General features: G+C 40.9%; 1 protein-coding gene across 1 annotated transcript in view; it reads right to left on the reverse strand.

The window, feature by feature from the left end:
• Positions 1-8,655, reverse strand: part of ryr1b (ryanodine receptor 1b (skeletal)) — a 62,363-nt gene extending 53,708 nt beyond the window's left edge. The window contains exons 1-3 of the mRNA XM_070905212.1: positions 8,634-8,655; positions 4,419-4,438; positions 38-157 (exon numbers count right to left, since the gene is read on the reverse strand). Coding sequence (XP_070761313.1) covers positions 38-157; positions 4,419-4,438; positions 8,634-8,655 — 162 coding nt within the window. The remainder of the gene's footprint in view (positions 1-37; positions 158-4,418; positions 4,439-8,633) is intronic.
• Positions 8,656-18,075: the final 9,420 nt, after the last annotated feature.

The following is an 18,075-nucleotide window of genomic DNA, read 5'->3' on the forward strand; positions in this document are numbered from 1 at the left end:
GGACAAACAAAAGAGAGGAAGGGTACCAGCATTTTACCTGCGCATTGGATGTGGTTTCCAGGAAGCAGAGACGGTTCCCGAAGCCCTCGCAGGACAGACATAGCTTAATCTGCTCCTTCAGGACGGATGCAGTGCACTGCAAACAGACCTGGTCATCCTGCACACAAAACACAAACAAACACTTAGAAACACACTTATTCACTGGCCTACTACTTATTTGGGTTTTCACTACTTATTTGGGTTTTCAACCACACACTTATTTCCCTTAGATCAGATTTTTGCTGCTGGTTGTCCTTGCTATGCCTGCTTTTTCACATTTTTTATAGCATTTCTTGAACAAAACTGGCTTGACTTGACATTTGGTGCAGGCATTGTTGTATACAATACTGACCTTTTATGGACTAAAGTGACATGCTCCGTAAGGAGTGCAGAAGAGGAAGACTTGCCAACAGCACATAATAGAAAAGTAGACTACAATAAAAATAGGCACTTGTACAGTACACAATGACTAAAAATTCTGAGTTGATGGGGACTGTTGTTATATCTTATGTATACTTTAACTCTACTACTGAACCTACCAGAGTTCAACCATCATCTCTGTTAGATTGGATACCTGTTTCTCACCCAGATTTATAATCATAAATCACTAATACTTTGCACTTTTGCAAATCATGCTGTACTGTTACAGATTTGTGGATGCATTTTCTAACTTTAACTTCATCTACAACAGCAAACACTTGGAACATAGTTTAGTTATCTAATCAAAGTGAACGTTTGCATTAATTTCTGTCAAAGCTATGTCATTGTAAGGTAATGCAGTGATGACTTTTCAGATCGATTTGAACGGCACACCAAACAACAATAAAAGAACTTTGAACTTTGATCATATGGAATTGAATAAAAACAAATGGCTGCCTGCAAAGTAGAAAAAATGCATTCAACAATCTGAAATTCAATGATTTGTAAAATGGTCAGCAGTAACACAATTTGTGAATAAGAAGCAAAAAGAGGCAAAAACACTGATTTGGTCTTTTAAATGGCCAGTTGAGAAGACTGAAAACAGCTCCTCCCAGTAAGGGCCGACACAATAGATGCACACAACTCAATTCCACAAGCAGAATGTTAACAGACAGTAATTTGTTGCTCCTCGTCAGTGCCTGGACCCTCCAGAGTGTGGTGTAAATACAGCGATAAACACCCCCTCCCCTCTGAAACCCACACCTGACACTCAGCATTCCCAGCTGTTCCTTCTACTCAGTCATTATGTAAGTGGATCACTTAACCTGACTGATATTCCTCTCTACAGTTCTGGACACAATCCTGACTTTTCTCCCCTCTTCTAACAACTAATGAATCATTCGTTCTTGACCTGCTCGCTGTCTTGCCCTGGTGATTCAGCACCACTGATGTGTCATGACTTAGTGTTTAGGAGAATAGGCAGGCACTTTAAAGCGAGGCCGTGGGCAGCAGTTTGCATGTCTGTGTCTATGGAAAGTGATGCAGATCAGGTACCTCATAACATCTACTCCTCTCTTATACCCAGAGGCCTCTAGGGTTTCTTTGGCTGAAGAGTGTCCCCTCTGCCTATGGCTGTGGGCTATCATCTATCTCTCCTCAGCCTTGAAATGTCTCCTCTGTCCTGTCCTCGCGTTCCCTGCTTTGCACTCTGGAAAGTGGAGCAATGTGCCCTCTCTCCTTCACTAAAACTGTACGTGGACCACACAAACACAACTTTTTAGAAAAGTTAGTGAATCTCAGAGGTATTGTGCAAAAGAGAGATCAAGTACTCAATAATGTTAAAACAGTGGTGGAACATCTTTCCCACTCCCTCGTACAACAACATCTACCACTCACACAACTTCAAAGCTGAGCTTCCAGTAGCTATATGCACGAATATGACATGGACCTTTGTTTATCAGGACTGAACATATATTATAACTGTTCTGAGACCAGGCATCACAGCAGAGAAGCTGTAGGGTCACAGAAAAAGCTCAGCTGAACTGGGCAGAGCGAGAAGAGTAAAATGGGCTAAACTGGCCATGTTTTGGGGAAAGTGCATATAGACTCAGACGACAGTCCCCATTAAGGAGATAGGGCTGAGCCTGTGGGTGTCTAAAAGCAGACTGAAGTAGCCGAGTGACTCATTGCGCCAAGACAAGATGTGCGATCAGATGACAACTGTAGACGATATATGCCCCAACATTATACAGGAGTCCTAACCGATGGCTTCCATCTATTTTCACAGCCACAGTCTCACATGGCAGACTTACTCTGCTTCAATCACTCCACCTCTGTGGGCAAGATCAAAAAGGCAGAGGAGCCAAAGGAGGACTGTGAGAGCACAAGGGTTCAGGCACTAGACAAGCACAGAGCCTTGGCCTCAAAGTTGCAGAGAATATTTTATCTCACCGTCTTTATCTTTATCCAAATCATTTTGTAAACATGTTCTTGAAAGTGCTATAAAAACAAGGGCTATTATTATTTTATATATTATTATTATTTTGACAAACTTCACAACAAATTGCGAATCCTCATGGTAAGAGATGTTTGTGGGAAGCCATAAATATAATATTTATTTAATATAATAAAACGGGGTATTTTTGGATCTGTGGACATCATACAACAAATTACAAACAAAGTCAAAGTTCATTCTTCAAATCCAACTTACCAAGTATTTTACAGATTTAACCGGTTAAGTATGACAACAAGCACAAGACAAACACAGCCAGCGTTTGCCAGCACTTTGCTGGTACATGGCTGGACCTGTTATTCCACTTGAATGTTCGGGCTCTCAGATTTATAACAGTACTCTGTCAAGTGCATCAGCAACTACAGAGCTGTGTCCTTCCAAGAGTCACACTGTGTGAATCACTTCCAATTTGACCACGTGAAAAGCTGAGTTGGGGATCACACAAACCCTTGGGCTTAGCTCACCCTTACATGAATAGATTTCAGGATTTGAAGGATGTGCACCTGGCACTTTATTGTAAGACAACCACAACTCCTGATTATTTGTTCATCTCACATGAAAGCATCTGACGGAGCCAAGACAGGTAGGCAGCATTGAGTGAAAGCCAGGATGTGCTGACCCACTGATCGTGTACCTGGGCAGTGGGCAAAGACGTGTGCATGAAACACATTTGATGCCCCATCAACATGGTGGGTGTAGGGTTACAGCCAAACCATGTTTGGACTTGGCGGCTAAAGCATCTGGGCTATGTGGATGTTCGGGGTCAGAGGTTGAGGTAGAGACAATTGGATGTAAACTGACAGACAGTTACACAAACAAACACACTGGTCTGCGCAAATAGAGGTGTGTAATGCAGCAGAGATTTACAGCCAGAGGCACAGATAGCGCCTGAAAGCAGACACCTTTGTATATTCTCTAGGGCCGTCTGATGGTGCACATGCAGACAGAGGGTAGCCAGGGTTCCCCAGACAAGCAGGCACGCTGCCCGCCCCAAACAGGAAGCAAACAAGCGAACAGATGCGAAATGGTGAGAGATATCCCCTCACTCCTATTCTCTCATGCTCTGCTAAAGTAAGAGGTAGGACAGGATGGGCACAGAGATGCTATTCTAGCTGATATTGTTGTGGGCAGATAGCGTGTTAGATTGTGTAGTTTGGTGTGCATGCAGTGACACTGTTTATGGAGGATTCCGTCAAATTCAGAGAGACAGGTGGGGCTACAGAGCCTTGGACATATACATGGTCTCCAAGTGAGAGGGATAAGGTCAGTTTATCTGGTAACCTGTGGTGTGGGACATTTTAACACTGTCTCAACTGATGCTATGATGGGAAATGAGCACAAGCATCCAGCTAAGTGCTGATACATTTTTAACTGTGGTTGGGAGGTTTGTTTTCTCCACTTGCAGGTTATCAGCTCATTCAGGACGTGTTGACTGTTCAAAAATGAATGAGGTTGTGCAAAACTGTGAAACTGGAGCTGGAGGCTTTAATATCCACTCGTCACTGTTGTAGTGTCCAAAAAGTTAATTTCCTGGCTTGACTTTATACCGCATGTTGGTACAATAAACAAGATTCTTAGAAAACATCAACAGTGTTAAACCTTTGTCCTCATCACCATAAGAAAACACAAGCAAAAGTGGTACATGGCCCGTGACCAGTAGACACAAACATAAAACTATGTCGTTTTTATGACAAAAAGCTATTTTTATTCTAGTCTGTATTTTCTTATATATTTATATATGTATATATTCTTTAATACATGTTTGATATGGTCAACAGATATATCAAAATATTTATAATAGCATTATCTTGATAATGACAGTATTCAAAATCGCATTGTAAACCTATATTTATCCCATTGAGTCAAATGGTTTTTCACAATGGAATCAACAGGCATTCAAATACAAATCATGTTTTTTTATTTACTTGTCTTTATTTCAGTTCGTGACTGATTTCTGAATATTTTCATCTCAATACGTCCGTGCCACTGAAAGCCAGCCCCGTCATCAAATCACTCTGAATAACATTCTTTCTTTACGGTCCAGGTTTCTGCCTGATGCTCTGATCAAAGTGTGCTGATGCAGGCCGCCTCAGGACATTGATTATATTTCTGCAGACATAAAAAGAGTGAGGGACAGCACATTGCACAGTATGTGGGTGGAGGAGAGAAACAGTTCAATAAGGAAGAGTGGAGAGTGGTTATGGGGTTTCCCTTTGAAAACTATAAAGAGACCATACAGGTGCACAATCAGGATCCTTCATCGCAGACTGCAGTCTGAAGAGCCTTGTGGCACCCTCATTCTCCTAAATCATGCTCATGTTTCCTCCTCTCCCTTATGGAAAATATCTCTTTTCTCTCTGAACCTTATTTTGCATCTTTCTTCAGTCTTGTATCATCACTCTCTTCAAGATTGTAAAGGTTAATTTTACTTCATTTTTACGAAACAGTTATTTTTTCAGAATCAATGCCTCTAAAGTGTTTTAAGGTCAGACCCTTTTCGTTGTCCTGATAAAAGGTCCAGCCCATCACCTGACACTGTAGATGGATTAGATGGGTTATGGGTCTGTGCTGCCTGAGGATATGACAAGAGTCACCAAGTGTGAATATAAAGGTCTGGCTGAGAGTTTAGGTTACATACAGTAAACACCAAGCCTACACACCATCTCTTACATTTCACCTCTAAAATAGCCAAACCATCTCCTTAACTCACCACAGTGTCAACAGATACAGATTTAGCACTGGACAAGTTACACTTTTTCTTGCAGACAACTACTACTGCCATTCCAGGAGACTGAGAAAACAGGTTTTACTGTCTTTCCAGACATTAGAAGCTGACAGGAGGGATGGTTAAGAGGGACCACAGTTCGTTTTCTTTTGTATTTAACAATGTAGAAAAAACTGTTTAGGTGCAACCTGACAGCATTGAGATTCGCGAGGTGAATAGTCTATTTTGGTGGTAGTATCCCAATGTACCATACATTGAGTACTCATGTAACTTGCCTTTTTCTCTGTCATTTCACTACCGTTAAGGGCTCACAGGATCACCGATGGCCTGACATGGTATGATAACCCTACAGTCCATTAAATGTACTCAAACCTGTGTAATGACACACAAACCATACAACCCATACAAATATTACGAAATGTTTACAACTATCAGAGACACTGATACACACTTTCACATTAACATGTTCACTTTTAAAAAACTTTTCCTCTGTTGCATCAAAGAAGAAGCTTCGTTCCCACTGCTTTTGTATCACAATACAATAGACTTAATTTATTCCTACTCAGGTGCTGTGTAAAATCCAAACTTTTAAGTTTCCATCTTACTGGTAAAAGTGTTTATGAAATGTATTCTGCTCCCAGCTTCAGGCTGCTGATTTCTGTAGCTGCAACATTAGAGAGAAAGTCCCTGCAGACGGGCTGACAGTGGGACACCAGACAACACAGCAACAATTATTTAATCTATAAAGATTAAACAACACAGGCTACATGCTTGTGAAAAAAAAACATGCAAAATGAGAAAATGTTTCATACAGCTGCAATAATGCGTCATTACAGTCCTATGAGTATCTGTCTATCTGTACATGTGTGTCTCTGCTCTGAGTTATAAGTCCAATGTGGTATGGATGACTGAGTTTTTCAGTTATGTTATGTAAGTATAAAAAGTATAGGTGGCTTGAGCCAGAAAAATTATCGTGCTGCATTGAATTATTGCCGATAAATCTTTCAACTGCACACAGAAGAGTGTCGAGTGTCTTTTTCACATTCTGCTTTTGCTGCTGTCTCTCTTTCTCTTTATCATTCTCACTCTCATTCCACTTTACATCTTTCAATGTACTCTTCTCACCCATATTTTCTCTCTGTTCTGTTATTATTTCATTGCCGTCCTCTTTTCTCTCCCTTTTTCCATTACCTCTACCACTCCACTCTGGGCCTTCCCCCTCCACTCCTCTCCTATTTTAGGTGGCTGCACCTGTCACTATCACATTCCCTCCTTCTGCTGACCAGCAGATACTTGGAGGTCTCTCTCTGAGATACTTAGAGGTCTCCTTTGGAGAAAGAGAAAGACTCTCTTGCTCACAGGGAAGGCATTGAGCACAGGAAAACAAGCTGATAACTTCTAAAAGCAAAAGTAAAATCAACCAATCACTGCCCAAAAAAGCTTACAAAGATTACATTTGAGTTACTAAAGTAGGAAAATTAAAGGACAGGTACTTGAACTACTTGTACTTAACCATTTGAAAGCCTCTTAAAGCAGCTTTAGGAGACTGTGAACAGTAAGTTACTTGTCAGTTGCTGCCAGTTCATTACTGTGAATTTCACGCTAAGTTTCTTACAGTGACGTTATACATTTCAGCAACACTATGAATTAGGGTTAAAATCTTGACAATGGCAACAACTGTAAAAGATTGATAAACTCTTTTGATGAGGTTACTGAGACAAATGTAGGTTGTAGAGAAATATCTACTAAATAGCATGAATATGTTTCCATATTCTATGATTTTCACCCAACTAAGCTACTGCATACTCTAGGCTTCAACAGTGATAATTCACAAATCAGACTCTAAGAGACACTACTGTTGAATTTCATTGACACATAGTGTTTTGACAGCCTACACACTGGCTTCATTCCCCTCCGGCTCAGTTAAACTGCTACAAACTACCAGACATCAAACATTAATCAGCCCTTTGAAAGACGATAAGTCTGTCAGACAGCAGCAATCCAAAAGAAAAAACTTTTATAAATAAATTATTTTAGCTGGCCTGGATCCAACATCCATTCCTCTAAAAAAGCCTGTTTGCCTTAAGAGTAAGCAAAATATTTCCTGACCAGCCGGTCTGTTTAAAACAGATGCGTAATCCAAAAGTGTAATATAGGAGCAAGTTACAGTGCAGAGAGAGATTTACTGGGCAAGACAAGCCACATCCCATAGTCTAAATGAAAATACTGCCTGAGAAAATAGAAAATATACCAACATACATTGGGGCAAATGCAAGGGACACCTCCAGTCTATCCAAGAAACTATTCACCAACTTACATTCATACCTGTGGACAGACTGAACAGCAAGAGTTCAATCTAAATGTTAAACAACAAATATCCTTGAACCTTCACAAAGCACACAAGTTACTCGTCACAGTTTTATGAGCCTTCGCTCAAACTTATTTAGTCAATAAGACCATGTTCCTACAGCAATATTGTCGGATTTCTCGGGACAGCTTTTGCAGCATAATCCAAGCACCTCAAGCCAAACGACTCCACTGTGGATCCAAAATAGTCTAAAATTTCCCTCATCATCTCCAACATTTTCCTCTCTGACAAAACTCTGACTGCACACACATTCTGGAAGATTTTGGCATCTTGGAACAAAGCATTGTCAGTGAGAAATGATGAAGAAAACATTGGGCATCTGGACTTGTTTAGCTATAACACACTTTATGCTGTACTAGATTCTAAAGGGCTTTAAAGGACCAAGCACTGCAGACTTTTACCAAGTGGCAATGATAATGGAGCAGTGACACAAGATTACTCAACTTGAGAAAGTATAGTCTGCTAATTGATTTACATACAGTTTCATTCCATGAATGGAAACCAATGCTGCCTGGAACAGTAAGATTAATACATCAGAAATGAAAAACAAAAGTACTCAGTATTCAAAAATCATCAGCAAAAATGTAAAGTACACACGATATATAGTATCCTTAGTTATTAGGATATCATTAGTTAAAATACATAAATAATAATACATATTTTTATTTTAAACTATTATTCAATGTCTACAATCCACCTCACATGGACGTCTTTGAACTATGAGTGGCCACATGGACAGGAGCACAAGGAACCTTTATGCAGAAAAGCTCCCTGGATACTTCTAGCTGAAAGGCAACAGAGCTCATTGAGCCTCTGCACACACATGCACACAACAGTTTGCATAACAGTTGTGTCACTTTGTAACAACACCCCCCCCCCCCCCTGTTTCTGTCTCGTGCCTGCGAGAGCGGACCAGATGACCTGTTTATTGTGTAAACTGCTGTGACCAAAGCAGGCAGACTAACAGGTGCTGTTGTGTGTGGCTGTGAGTGTGTGTTGTCCTGCTGTAGACGTGTTCATCTCCTGGGCTCAGCACTTCTAAAGCCCTGCTTCGCTCGCACCCTCCCCACCTCCCTCACCCCCCTCCCTCATCTGCCGCTGATGTACACCCTGTGTGTGTGTGTGCGTGTGTGTGTGTGTGTGTGTGTGTGTAAAAGATAGAGAAACAGAGAGAGAGGGGACAATGATAGTTGGGATGAAAAATGGGGAGAGACTCTGCGTCTCACTATAAATAAACAGCAGTGCAGCCAAATAAAATATACATCATAGTTTTGGGTTTCCTCGGTCAGTGTCATCTCAACTGCAGAAATGGAAATCAGCATTGCAGCCTGATCTCACAGACAAAAACAAGCAATCCAGACATGATAGTGTAACACTCCACAGGGGAAACAGAAAAGACGTGTTAGAGACTGAAGGAAGGGAGAGAAGCGGAGAGAGAGACAGTGATGAAAAGCGGGGTTAACGTTTCTGAACTTGGTTACCCTCTGGGGGCAGTGATGTAGAGGGCAATGTTTGTACGACCTGCATTCAGATGTTGTCCCTGTTTTTCTTTTGTTGCCTTCGGATGAAGGCAGGTCAGGGATAGCATCAAATCTAAATCCAGTGTTGAATTTGCTTATCAAATCGGAATGCTTTCACATACCTTATTAAATATACGTTTTATGTTTTCAACAAATTTAAGTTGATAGATAAATAAGCATAAACACTAAAAAAATTTAACGTAAAACACAAAAGGTTTTGCCTAATAGATTACACATCTGTTATTTAGAAAATGACTACCAAAATGTTTTGTACATGTGCTAATTAAACATTCTGTGAACTTGTACATTTGTAAATCTGTAAATTTGTAAATTACAGTTGTTTTTTTTAGTTTTAGTAGCTTTTTTTATAACAGTCTTTATTGTTTTTATTTATTATATCTTCATTTTCTACTTATGTCTCTATTGCACTATCCTGTATGCTGCTGGAACAATGCAAATTTCCCCGCTGAGGGATTAATAGGATTAATAAAAGGATTATCTTGTTTTATCTTATCTTGTCTTAAACAAAGAAATACAGGTTTTGGTAATAGCTTAACAAATGCTACCAACTTGGAACTGAATGCAAAACTGACCTGGCTATAAGAACCTAACACCAGAAAGCACTGCCAAAAAAGTCAGTGGCGGAGCATCCAATAGCCGAGTGGTTAAAACGCATACCATGTAACCACCACCTTTGTTGTGTCACCCCCATCTCTCCCTTGCTGCATTTGTTGTCTGTATCTCTACTGTCTATAAAATAAAGGCAAAATGACAAAAATGAATAAATAAATAAATAAATGGCAGAATCAGATTTTAAAACAGACACAATGTAAAACCTCTAAATCCTGCATAAGCCCACAGCAAACTCTACATCTAGTCACCTTTTAACCTGCAAATCACCAAATCAGTGCTTCCTGCGAACATGAGGGCCATACAGCTCTGACAAAAGTTACTATGGCATCTGCATTTGTCACACATGCCACAATTGACTGTCACAACAATGAAGAAGATCTCTGTTCAGTTGACACGAACAGAGACACACACCCACATACATCTACACACACACACACCACATCCCCCAAAGGATGCTGGCAAGTAGGACACTGACTCCTCCGGTTTCTCCCTCCAGAGTGTGTGCACTTATAGTGGTACACTATAAAAAGAAACTGCTGTTATAGACTGGAGCTTGAATACCCCTTCAAACTCACTCTTCTGTGCGAGTCACACCACAGATGTGGCATCGTGAAACAGTGACACAGCTTTCACCGTCACCAGAAGAGAAACGGGACTATTGTATGAACTCTGGGTTACCTGATGTAGACTCTCATGTGTTTATGGCACAGTGAGACACTTCAGCAGTCTGTTGCTGTTGTTACAGGTTTTTTCTAAAGAGAATAGGAAAGACTGCTGGCTATTGCAAGCTAAGCCGATCTCTTGACAGCAAATGTGGGGGCTGAAGTGCTTGCAGGGTGTTTTTTGAGGGAGGAGGTTGAATACTAGATACCTGTAGTCCAACAGAGGGCATCCACTTTGTTCGAGTGGAGAGATAATTTAAGTAGCCTGCTACTGTACAGCAGGTGGTATGGCTAAGCCCCAGCAGTGAGTGTAGACTGTACAACTATTCCAGCCACACTGCTATCACTCAACGTTGTATGAGTCACAGGCCTGGGCCATATTAGAATAACACAATAAAACCCAGAATAGAATAGAGCAGCGCTGCTGAGTAATCTGTGTGTGGCCTTTTGTGATGTGAAAACGATCACTGGAGATGTGTTGAAGAAGACCAAACTGCATTACATTTTCCTGCGTTCCCCATCTGTCACACTGAGAGGGATTCAACATTTAAAGGATCTAATCTCCTCTTTCTTTCTTGTCTTACTATTAAACAAAACCCCCATGAGAAAAGAACACTAAACGCAGTAACACTGCATCGCTTTTCTTCTTATTTGGAGGACTCCCAGCAGGGGTGAAAAACAAGGAGAATAACAGAGAAGAGGATGAAAATGAAGGGACTCACAGGATTACACTGCTATCAGTTTTTTCAGCTCCTTCCTCAAACAGACAACAATAGGTTTCTCAAACTGCAGGAACACCTACAGTACATGCTCACAGTTACTTTGACAGGAGAGGAGGGCAGCCAGGATAACCGACTGTGGAGTTTGTTCCATCATTACACTCAAGATCCTGCTGATGATGGACTTCAAGATGGATGGATTTGTGTGTCTTATTATTGATCCCTTAGCTCATAAGCATGACAAGTTAAATCTTGTACAATCATGACACAAGATCAAATAGCAAATAATAAAGAGCAGCTGGCAGTGAAATAAACTACGAATCATGGAGCTTCTTAACAACACCAATATAAGTTTTTATTAAATCAACCTAACGACATAATGCCAAGATGGCATTACATAAATGTGTCCACATGGCTACCCAACAATCGCCCTTCCTCCTTGGTCATATAACATGGAAAGGCCATTGTTTGTTTTAAAACGCTTTAGTTTTCAACTCTACACTTAATGCAAGCAGACAAGCTGCCTATCAGAGTAAAAACTCATACTTTGATGTTTTGGATGATGTCCTTATTGTTAAATAATAATAAATAAATATAATTCTTACTCATTGCAGGGGGATTTTACTCTGAAAGACCTGCAGGCTCGCTATCAACATACAGTAAAATGTGCCAAAGTGTGCCTAGCTGTGGGCTCACAAAGGATATTTTTGGGAAAACAAAGGAACATTTTTAGAACATAATTTTGGAGACAAAACAATTTTTTTTTTCTTTGTGGGGTTTCAAATATATTTTCTTGGGATAAATCTTGAACATCATCTAGAGTCCATTTAGGGCTATTATTTTCACAAGTTGTGCTAACAAGTAACATACATGTTTGTCATCCTGAACTAGACCGTGTGATGAAATGGCACTTCCTTTAAGCGCACAATGTGCTTGCATGTTTTCAAAAGATTTCAATAAATTGTTATAAGATAAATGTAATGACTTCTAAGAAGAAAATCTTCAAAGGGCTGAGCTAAAGCCCTGCTGAAAGGTGAGCCTTGGCACACAGGCAGGTTATGTGACTGTAAAACGATAATATCAGGTAGATATATAACTACAGTCTGCTGCCCCAGCTGGTCCAGGTGAGAAGAACTCTACTTTCATCACACCTCCCACCTCCAATATAACCCAAGGAAAAACCACGGCAGAGAGAAACAGCTGACTCACACAATGCCTCCCATCACTGGCCTCTAATTAAAAGACTGATAACACAGACCATTTGGTGGATGTTTTAATCCAAAGATCTTTACAGCCCCACGAGCACTTACATTTTTAGCCCTGTATTCCCGGTGGGGATTGAACCCCTGACCCCGACAGTGTTAGTGTCAGAGATAAATCCATTGAAGTACACAAGACATTAATAATTCACATAGAGCTGCATTGTTTTTTCCTTTTGAAGCGTTAGCGTCTAATAGTTTCATCCTAACCGAGCCTCTTGAACAAGCAGGACAAACCCACCGAAGGCATTGAGACTGTTCTGTTTCTGAAGAGAAGAAGAAAAACTGTGTTACTAGTTTTGTAGCAGAAGCAACAGTTGTGTGACTCCACAAGCTTGGCAGGAATCTTGTCCATCAGTATAATTTGCTTGTGGTCTTTCTGCATGCCGCTATCTGGGCTATTTTATACTTGAACTATTATTTCACAACTAACTACATTCAAGAGCCAAACATCGCAGCAATGGCAGCCGTACAGTAGAGCTCCACTTTAACAGAAAAACATTTCACTGTGGAGATTTTATTGATGCTCCTCTCAAAGACAAACTAAGTGAGGCTCCTGTTTGAGGGTGTCAAACATCTCAACATCAACACATTTTTTGTCTAATTTAATGATTCGAAGCAAATTGTCATAAAAAAACAACACATTTAGTTTCTGTGTTATGTGGGTGAAGTTTTGTCTGATGTAATGAATAACAGTAGAACAGTATCAGTTTCAATATATTTGAAATGATTTTTCAGATATTGATTTGAAATGAATATACTGATATTCATTTCAAATCAATATCTGAAAAATCATTTCAAATATATTGTCCAGTTCTAGATGGAAACACTGGTTCTTGCAGTAACCTAACATATGATCTTCCAGGAGATAACTGGTGTCAATAATCGAGGGTTTCTCAACACTTTTTTCCTCCTATTACCTTTTTAGGTTCAAATCCATTTGGTGCCGTTTCAAAAAACCTGAAACATATTTGGACCTAAACAAAAAATAATATATTCAAACCAATTTAATTTGGTATTTATCTCAGATACTGCATGCTTATCTCTCTCTCCCTCTCTCTCTCTCTCTCTCTTTAGCTTTGGAAACGCATTTCACCAACTCAGCTGTTTTAGGTCATTTGCAGGGTCATCCACCACTGACTTTAAGACTGTGAAGTGGATATCTCTACGACGTGGCTGTGTGTTGGCTTCTCCAAGGAAGACATGCAGCCTTTGGCCAGCTGTCCCCTGCAGGCTCTGGGTAGCTTGTTGCTCTGCCTCCTCACCCCACACTGACAGGCTCTACTTTCCTCAGATATAAATAGATAACGATGCTAACAGATGCACCAGCCCCTGTCTATCTATCTGTGCTCACACACACACACACACACACACACACACACACACATATGCACACATAAACTGTTACCCACCTATTCTTAAGCCCAGAACATTCTGGAAGTTACGACAACAGAGATTAGGTGAGACAATGAGCAGTGCATTCTGAGAAGATCATAATATGATCACGTAATGTAGGTTAACAACACCAGATTTCTGAGCTCACAAGAGATTAAAGGAATCAATTACCAAGTTTAAAGAGAGCAACTGATAAGCGGGTCATGGCACATTCAGGGCACCGCAAAAATAGTCAACTATATACAGAAGCGGGCCTTGGCTCTGAGAACTGCAACTACAGATATGACTGAAATATCCAATGCCAGAAATGCAAAAGTGATGAAAGTGAAGAAACTGTGAAACCAGTGGACACTGAAGGAGCAACGAAGGTGATGCTGGAAGATCATGAATCAATTTTAGTCAAGAGTTGAATCACGTAGAGTATAAATAAATTGCTTCTCTTCAGTAAAAAAGAATCTAATTTCCTTTCTCACTGTTCTCAACCCCTCATCTCCTTCTCCAGCCCCAAACCTGCCAAACTCCTCTCCAGCAGCCAGTGCAGGTTAGCCTTCCTGAAAAGGAAAGTAAGCAGGACTCACCGTTCGCAGGAACTGAATCTCCTCCTCTCCCTCTCCCCCTTCTGCCATCCTTCGCCGAGGGTTATTCGCAGCTCCTCGGGAGAAAAGAGAAAATCCTTCTGTTTTCTCTCTTCAGGATTTGGATTTTTTTTATCTCCTTTGCTACGTCCCTCCCTCTCTCTCTGCACGTTGCACCTCTCTCCTTCCTTTCTTGCTGCTGTACCCCCCTCTCTCTCTCAGTGTCTCTCCCTCTCAGTGCTAGTGTGTGTGGGTGTGCTGGAGGACAGCATGAGTCCTGTGGCTCTCACGGTGTTGTGAGAGAGAGTGACGGGAGGCGAGGCTCTCCCCGGCTCCTCTCCCCTCTCTCCTTGCATCCCCCAACCGCAGATGAGGGAGGGAGGGACGGTGGGTGAGGGAGGGAGGGGCAGGTACCTTGTTACACATTTACTCCCATCCCACCGTTCCGCCATGTTTGTAGAAGTGGGCCACTCCTTCACACAGGCTGCCCCCCTCCAACACACACACACACACCTCCCTCCCCTCCTTCCACATGTTCAAGGCTATAAAAGGAAAGGGGGGTGAGGACTAGCCTTTGGGGAGTGTGCAGTAAGAACAGATGCACACACACACAAACACACACCTTAACTGTTCAAAGTGAATAAGTCAGCTGCACTGTACAAAAACCCCTTCAGAAATAGGTGAACGAGTGCATCAACACTGCATTAGCTGCTCTGCACCCACAGGGAGTTATTTGGAAAATTCAGTCATCTGTATCACCTGACAGCTGATGAGGTTGCATCAGTTTAATTTCCTCAGATGCACAGCATCAGGTTATCATGGTCTCTGCAGGACAGATTTAGCAGAGATGCATGATGGGCAAATTGTACAGCGGTAATCTGTGAGTCTAAATACTACATTCTATGATAGGACGTATTTTGTAGCATTAATATTGACTGATCTATTGATCTGTATGAAAACTGCAATATTTGTGAAATTATACACAACAATCAGAGCTAAAGTTAGAGACAAACTAGAATTACCGCCCTGCCTCAGGTTGTAGTTTACATCCATATCTGTCAAAACTCATATAATATATGTGTGAATACTTGGAAGGAATTGAATATAAGTGAATTTTTTGGCTAAATGGAAGATACATATGTATAATTCCAGTGAATATACATTGTTGAACTGATTAATGAAGGATTATCATAGATGTATTGGCTAAACAGATGGATTCATAGCATATAGCTACACAAAATGTGGTGCTTTTGTTTTCTCCTGGCCTTTTTATGAGCTGTAGCTGAAACTCACTCACTCACTCACAGGATCACGATTAGCTCGGCGCACTCTAATACGTTGTTTGGAGTCACATTATTAACGCTCAAAATTCAGAATGAGGCAGGACGTGAAAGGCAGAATGGACGAAAGTTTTGAGGTCACAATGACCTTTGACCTTTGAGTCAAAAGTGTCACCTATTCAGTGTCCAATCAACTGTGAAATATGGTCATCAATTCTTCAGTTATGGCCAAAAAAACAGTTTTTCTTGATGTCACAGTGACCTTTGACCTTTGACCACCAAATTTTAATCAGTTCATCCTTGAGTCCAACTGGACATTTGTGGCAAATTTTAAGAAATTCCCTCAATGTGTTTCTGAGATATCACGTTCATGAGAATGGGACAGGCAGACAGGCAGACAAAATAAAACGTACTTAGTTTAAAGCTCAAAATGTCACCTCATCAGCTTGATCAGGACTGTGTGGGTGTGGTTGGATCAGATTTGATTGATAGTGACTATCATCAGATTCAGGTTCTCATACTGTAAGAAGCAGATTGGTCAGTGCATGGAAACACTTTCCAACACAGCCCCTCTTTAAACTCACTTTGAAACCAGTGAGACAAGACACAAAGAGAGGAATCTCTACCTCCATCACTTTCAGTTGTAGCTGATTTAAGAATTAATAATGTCTTTACTTATGTTGTCTGCACAACAGTTTAAAAACCCAAAGGAAATGATTTACATTACAAAATGTTACGTTAGAAGCAGGAAGCAGTGAATGTTTGGCAATTGCTATTGATTAATTGTCTGTTGATTATAAGCAATTAAATGAATAACAATTTCATTGTAGTTTTCAAGTATCGTTCATTGTGTTTCATCACTCTACAACAGGCAGTTGTAAATTAAATAATTCATGTTCTTCCCTAATTGGTCAGGTAATCTCAATTTAAAAAGTGCCTTTATTCGTAAAATAAGAAGTAACATAAAATCTGCTGGATCAAAGCAAAGCTCAACCTACAGCTCGGCACGTGCGGTGCAGTGGACGCGACTGATGCTTTCTTACAGTCCAATCAACAACAGGATGAGACGCTTTGCACAGACATTATGTCAGGCTTTTAATTAGCTCTGTGCACTTTCACACTTTGCCGTAACGTTTTAGATCTCATGCTTCAGTGTTGAAGTAGCAAAGGTCTCAGCTGCACTAAGAACAGTAATTAATTACTACCATATTATTTTTTAACATTGCGGTCACTGTAACAGTATCTCTTCCAACAGCCCACAGACGCTTCTGTGCTGCTTCTCTGCAAGAAAAATCTTTGCAGTGATTTAAACGGATGAACCTGTCATGTGTCTTAATGACTGGCCATGAATCCAAAAGGGCCATTAAGTTGAGGCACTTCACCATGAAGACATTATCCTAGTGATCTGTTTTTTTTTCTGTCAGCAGTGTGATTATTTCTTCTTTTCCTTTTTTTGAGAGGGGTGGCGGGTATGAACAGTGACTAATCAGCAAAAAATGTATTTCATTCATCATCATTCATCGATCATTTATCAAGCAAAAACGCAGCTTTTATTATTTGCTGCTTATCTCTGTTACATATCATGGTAAAGTTAACATGGTTTGGTAATGGACTGTTGGTCAGACATAACAAGCAATTCGAAGATGACATCTTGAAATTGTGATGTGCATTTTTAGTATTTTTCTCATTTTAAAGACCAAATGATTCATTATCATGATTATTAACTTGCAGCCTTAGTTAAAAACATCCTATTTAATTCAACAGAATATTAAAAGGGTCCATCCAGCTTCCCTGTCAGTGTCCTTACAACCTGAATATATATATATATGTTAAAATGGTCACTAGATTGTGAATAACAAATGTACCAGAAATTATTTTTTGCAGACAACAAACTCGCCTAATGGCAGGGCCAAAATGCTATCATCTAACAAAATCAACAGCTCTGTCTGGTCAGCCGGATGCATTCCTGGAGGAAACAGTGGATATGCATGGGTGTCCGTGGCACACCCCTCTTGGTCATATGAGGCAGCAGGGATGCACCAGACAGAAAAGCTGGGGAAAAAGCGCATCACACACTCAGTCAGAAGCGGTGACGAGCCTTCAGACAGTGTGCATATACACACATCCTTACCTCCTCAGTCTCCATCTGGCATCCTCCAGCATGCTCTCCTTCTCGCCCGTCTCCAACTGCAAAAGCAGCTGGCAGCGTATTAGGATGTTTTGGGACGCTGCTCGCCGGGAAGCAACTCCGTCCAGCGGGCAAAGCGGAGAGGAGGCGGAGGAGGATGTGATACGCCACTGAAGCAGAACTAACATGAATTCTGGGAGTATGAGTCCTGATTTAGAGGAGACCGGCTGTTGCCTGTTTTTTGCCAACTCACGAATCCGCCTCCGTTTACGTGCAGTTGCGGCGCCGCGCCTGAGGGCGGCGACATTGCACCGAGAATTGAACTCAATGTTCAATGATCT

The sequence above is a fragment of the Enoplosus armatus genome, chromosome 5, assembly GCF_043641665.1.
Source record: "Enoplosus armatus isolate fEnoArm2 chromosome 5, fEnoArm2.hap1, whole genome shotgun sequence".
In the NCBI taxonomy this organism is placed as follows: Eukaryota; Metazoa; Chordata; class Actinopteri; order Centrarchiformes; family Enoplosidae; genus Enoplosus; species Enoplosus armatus.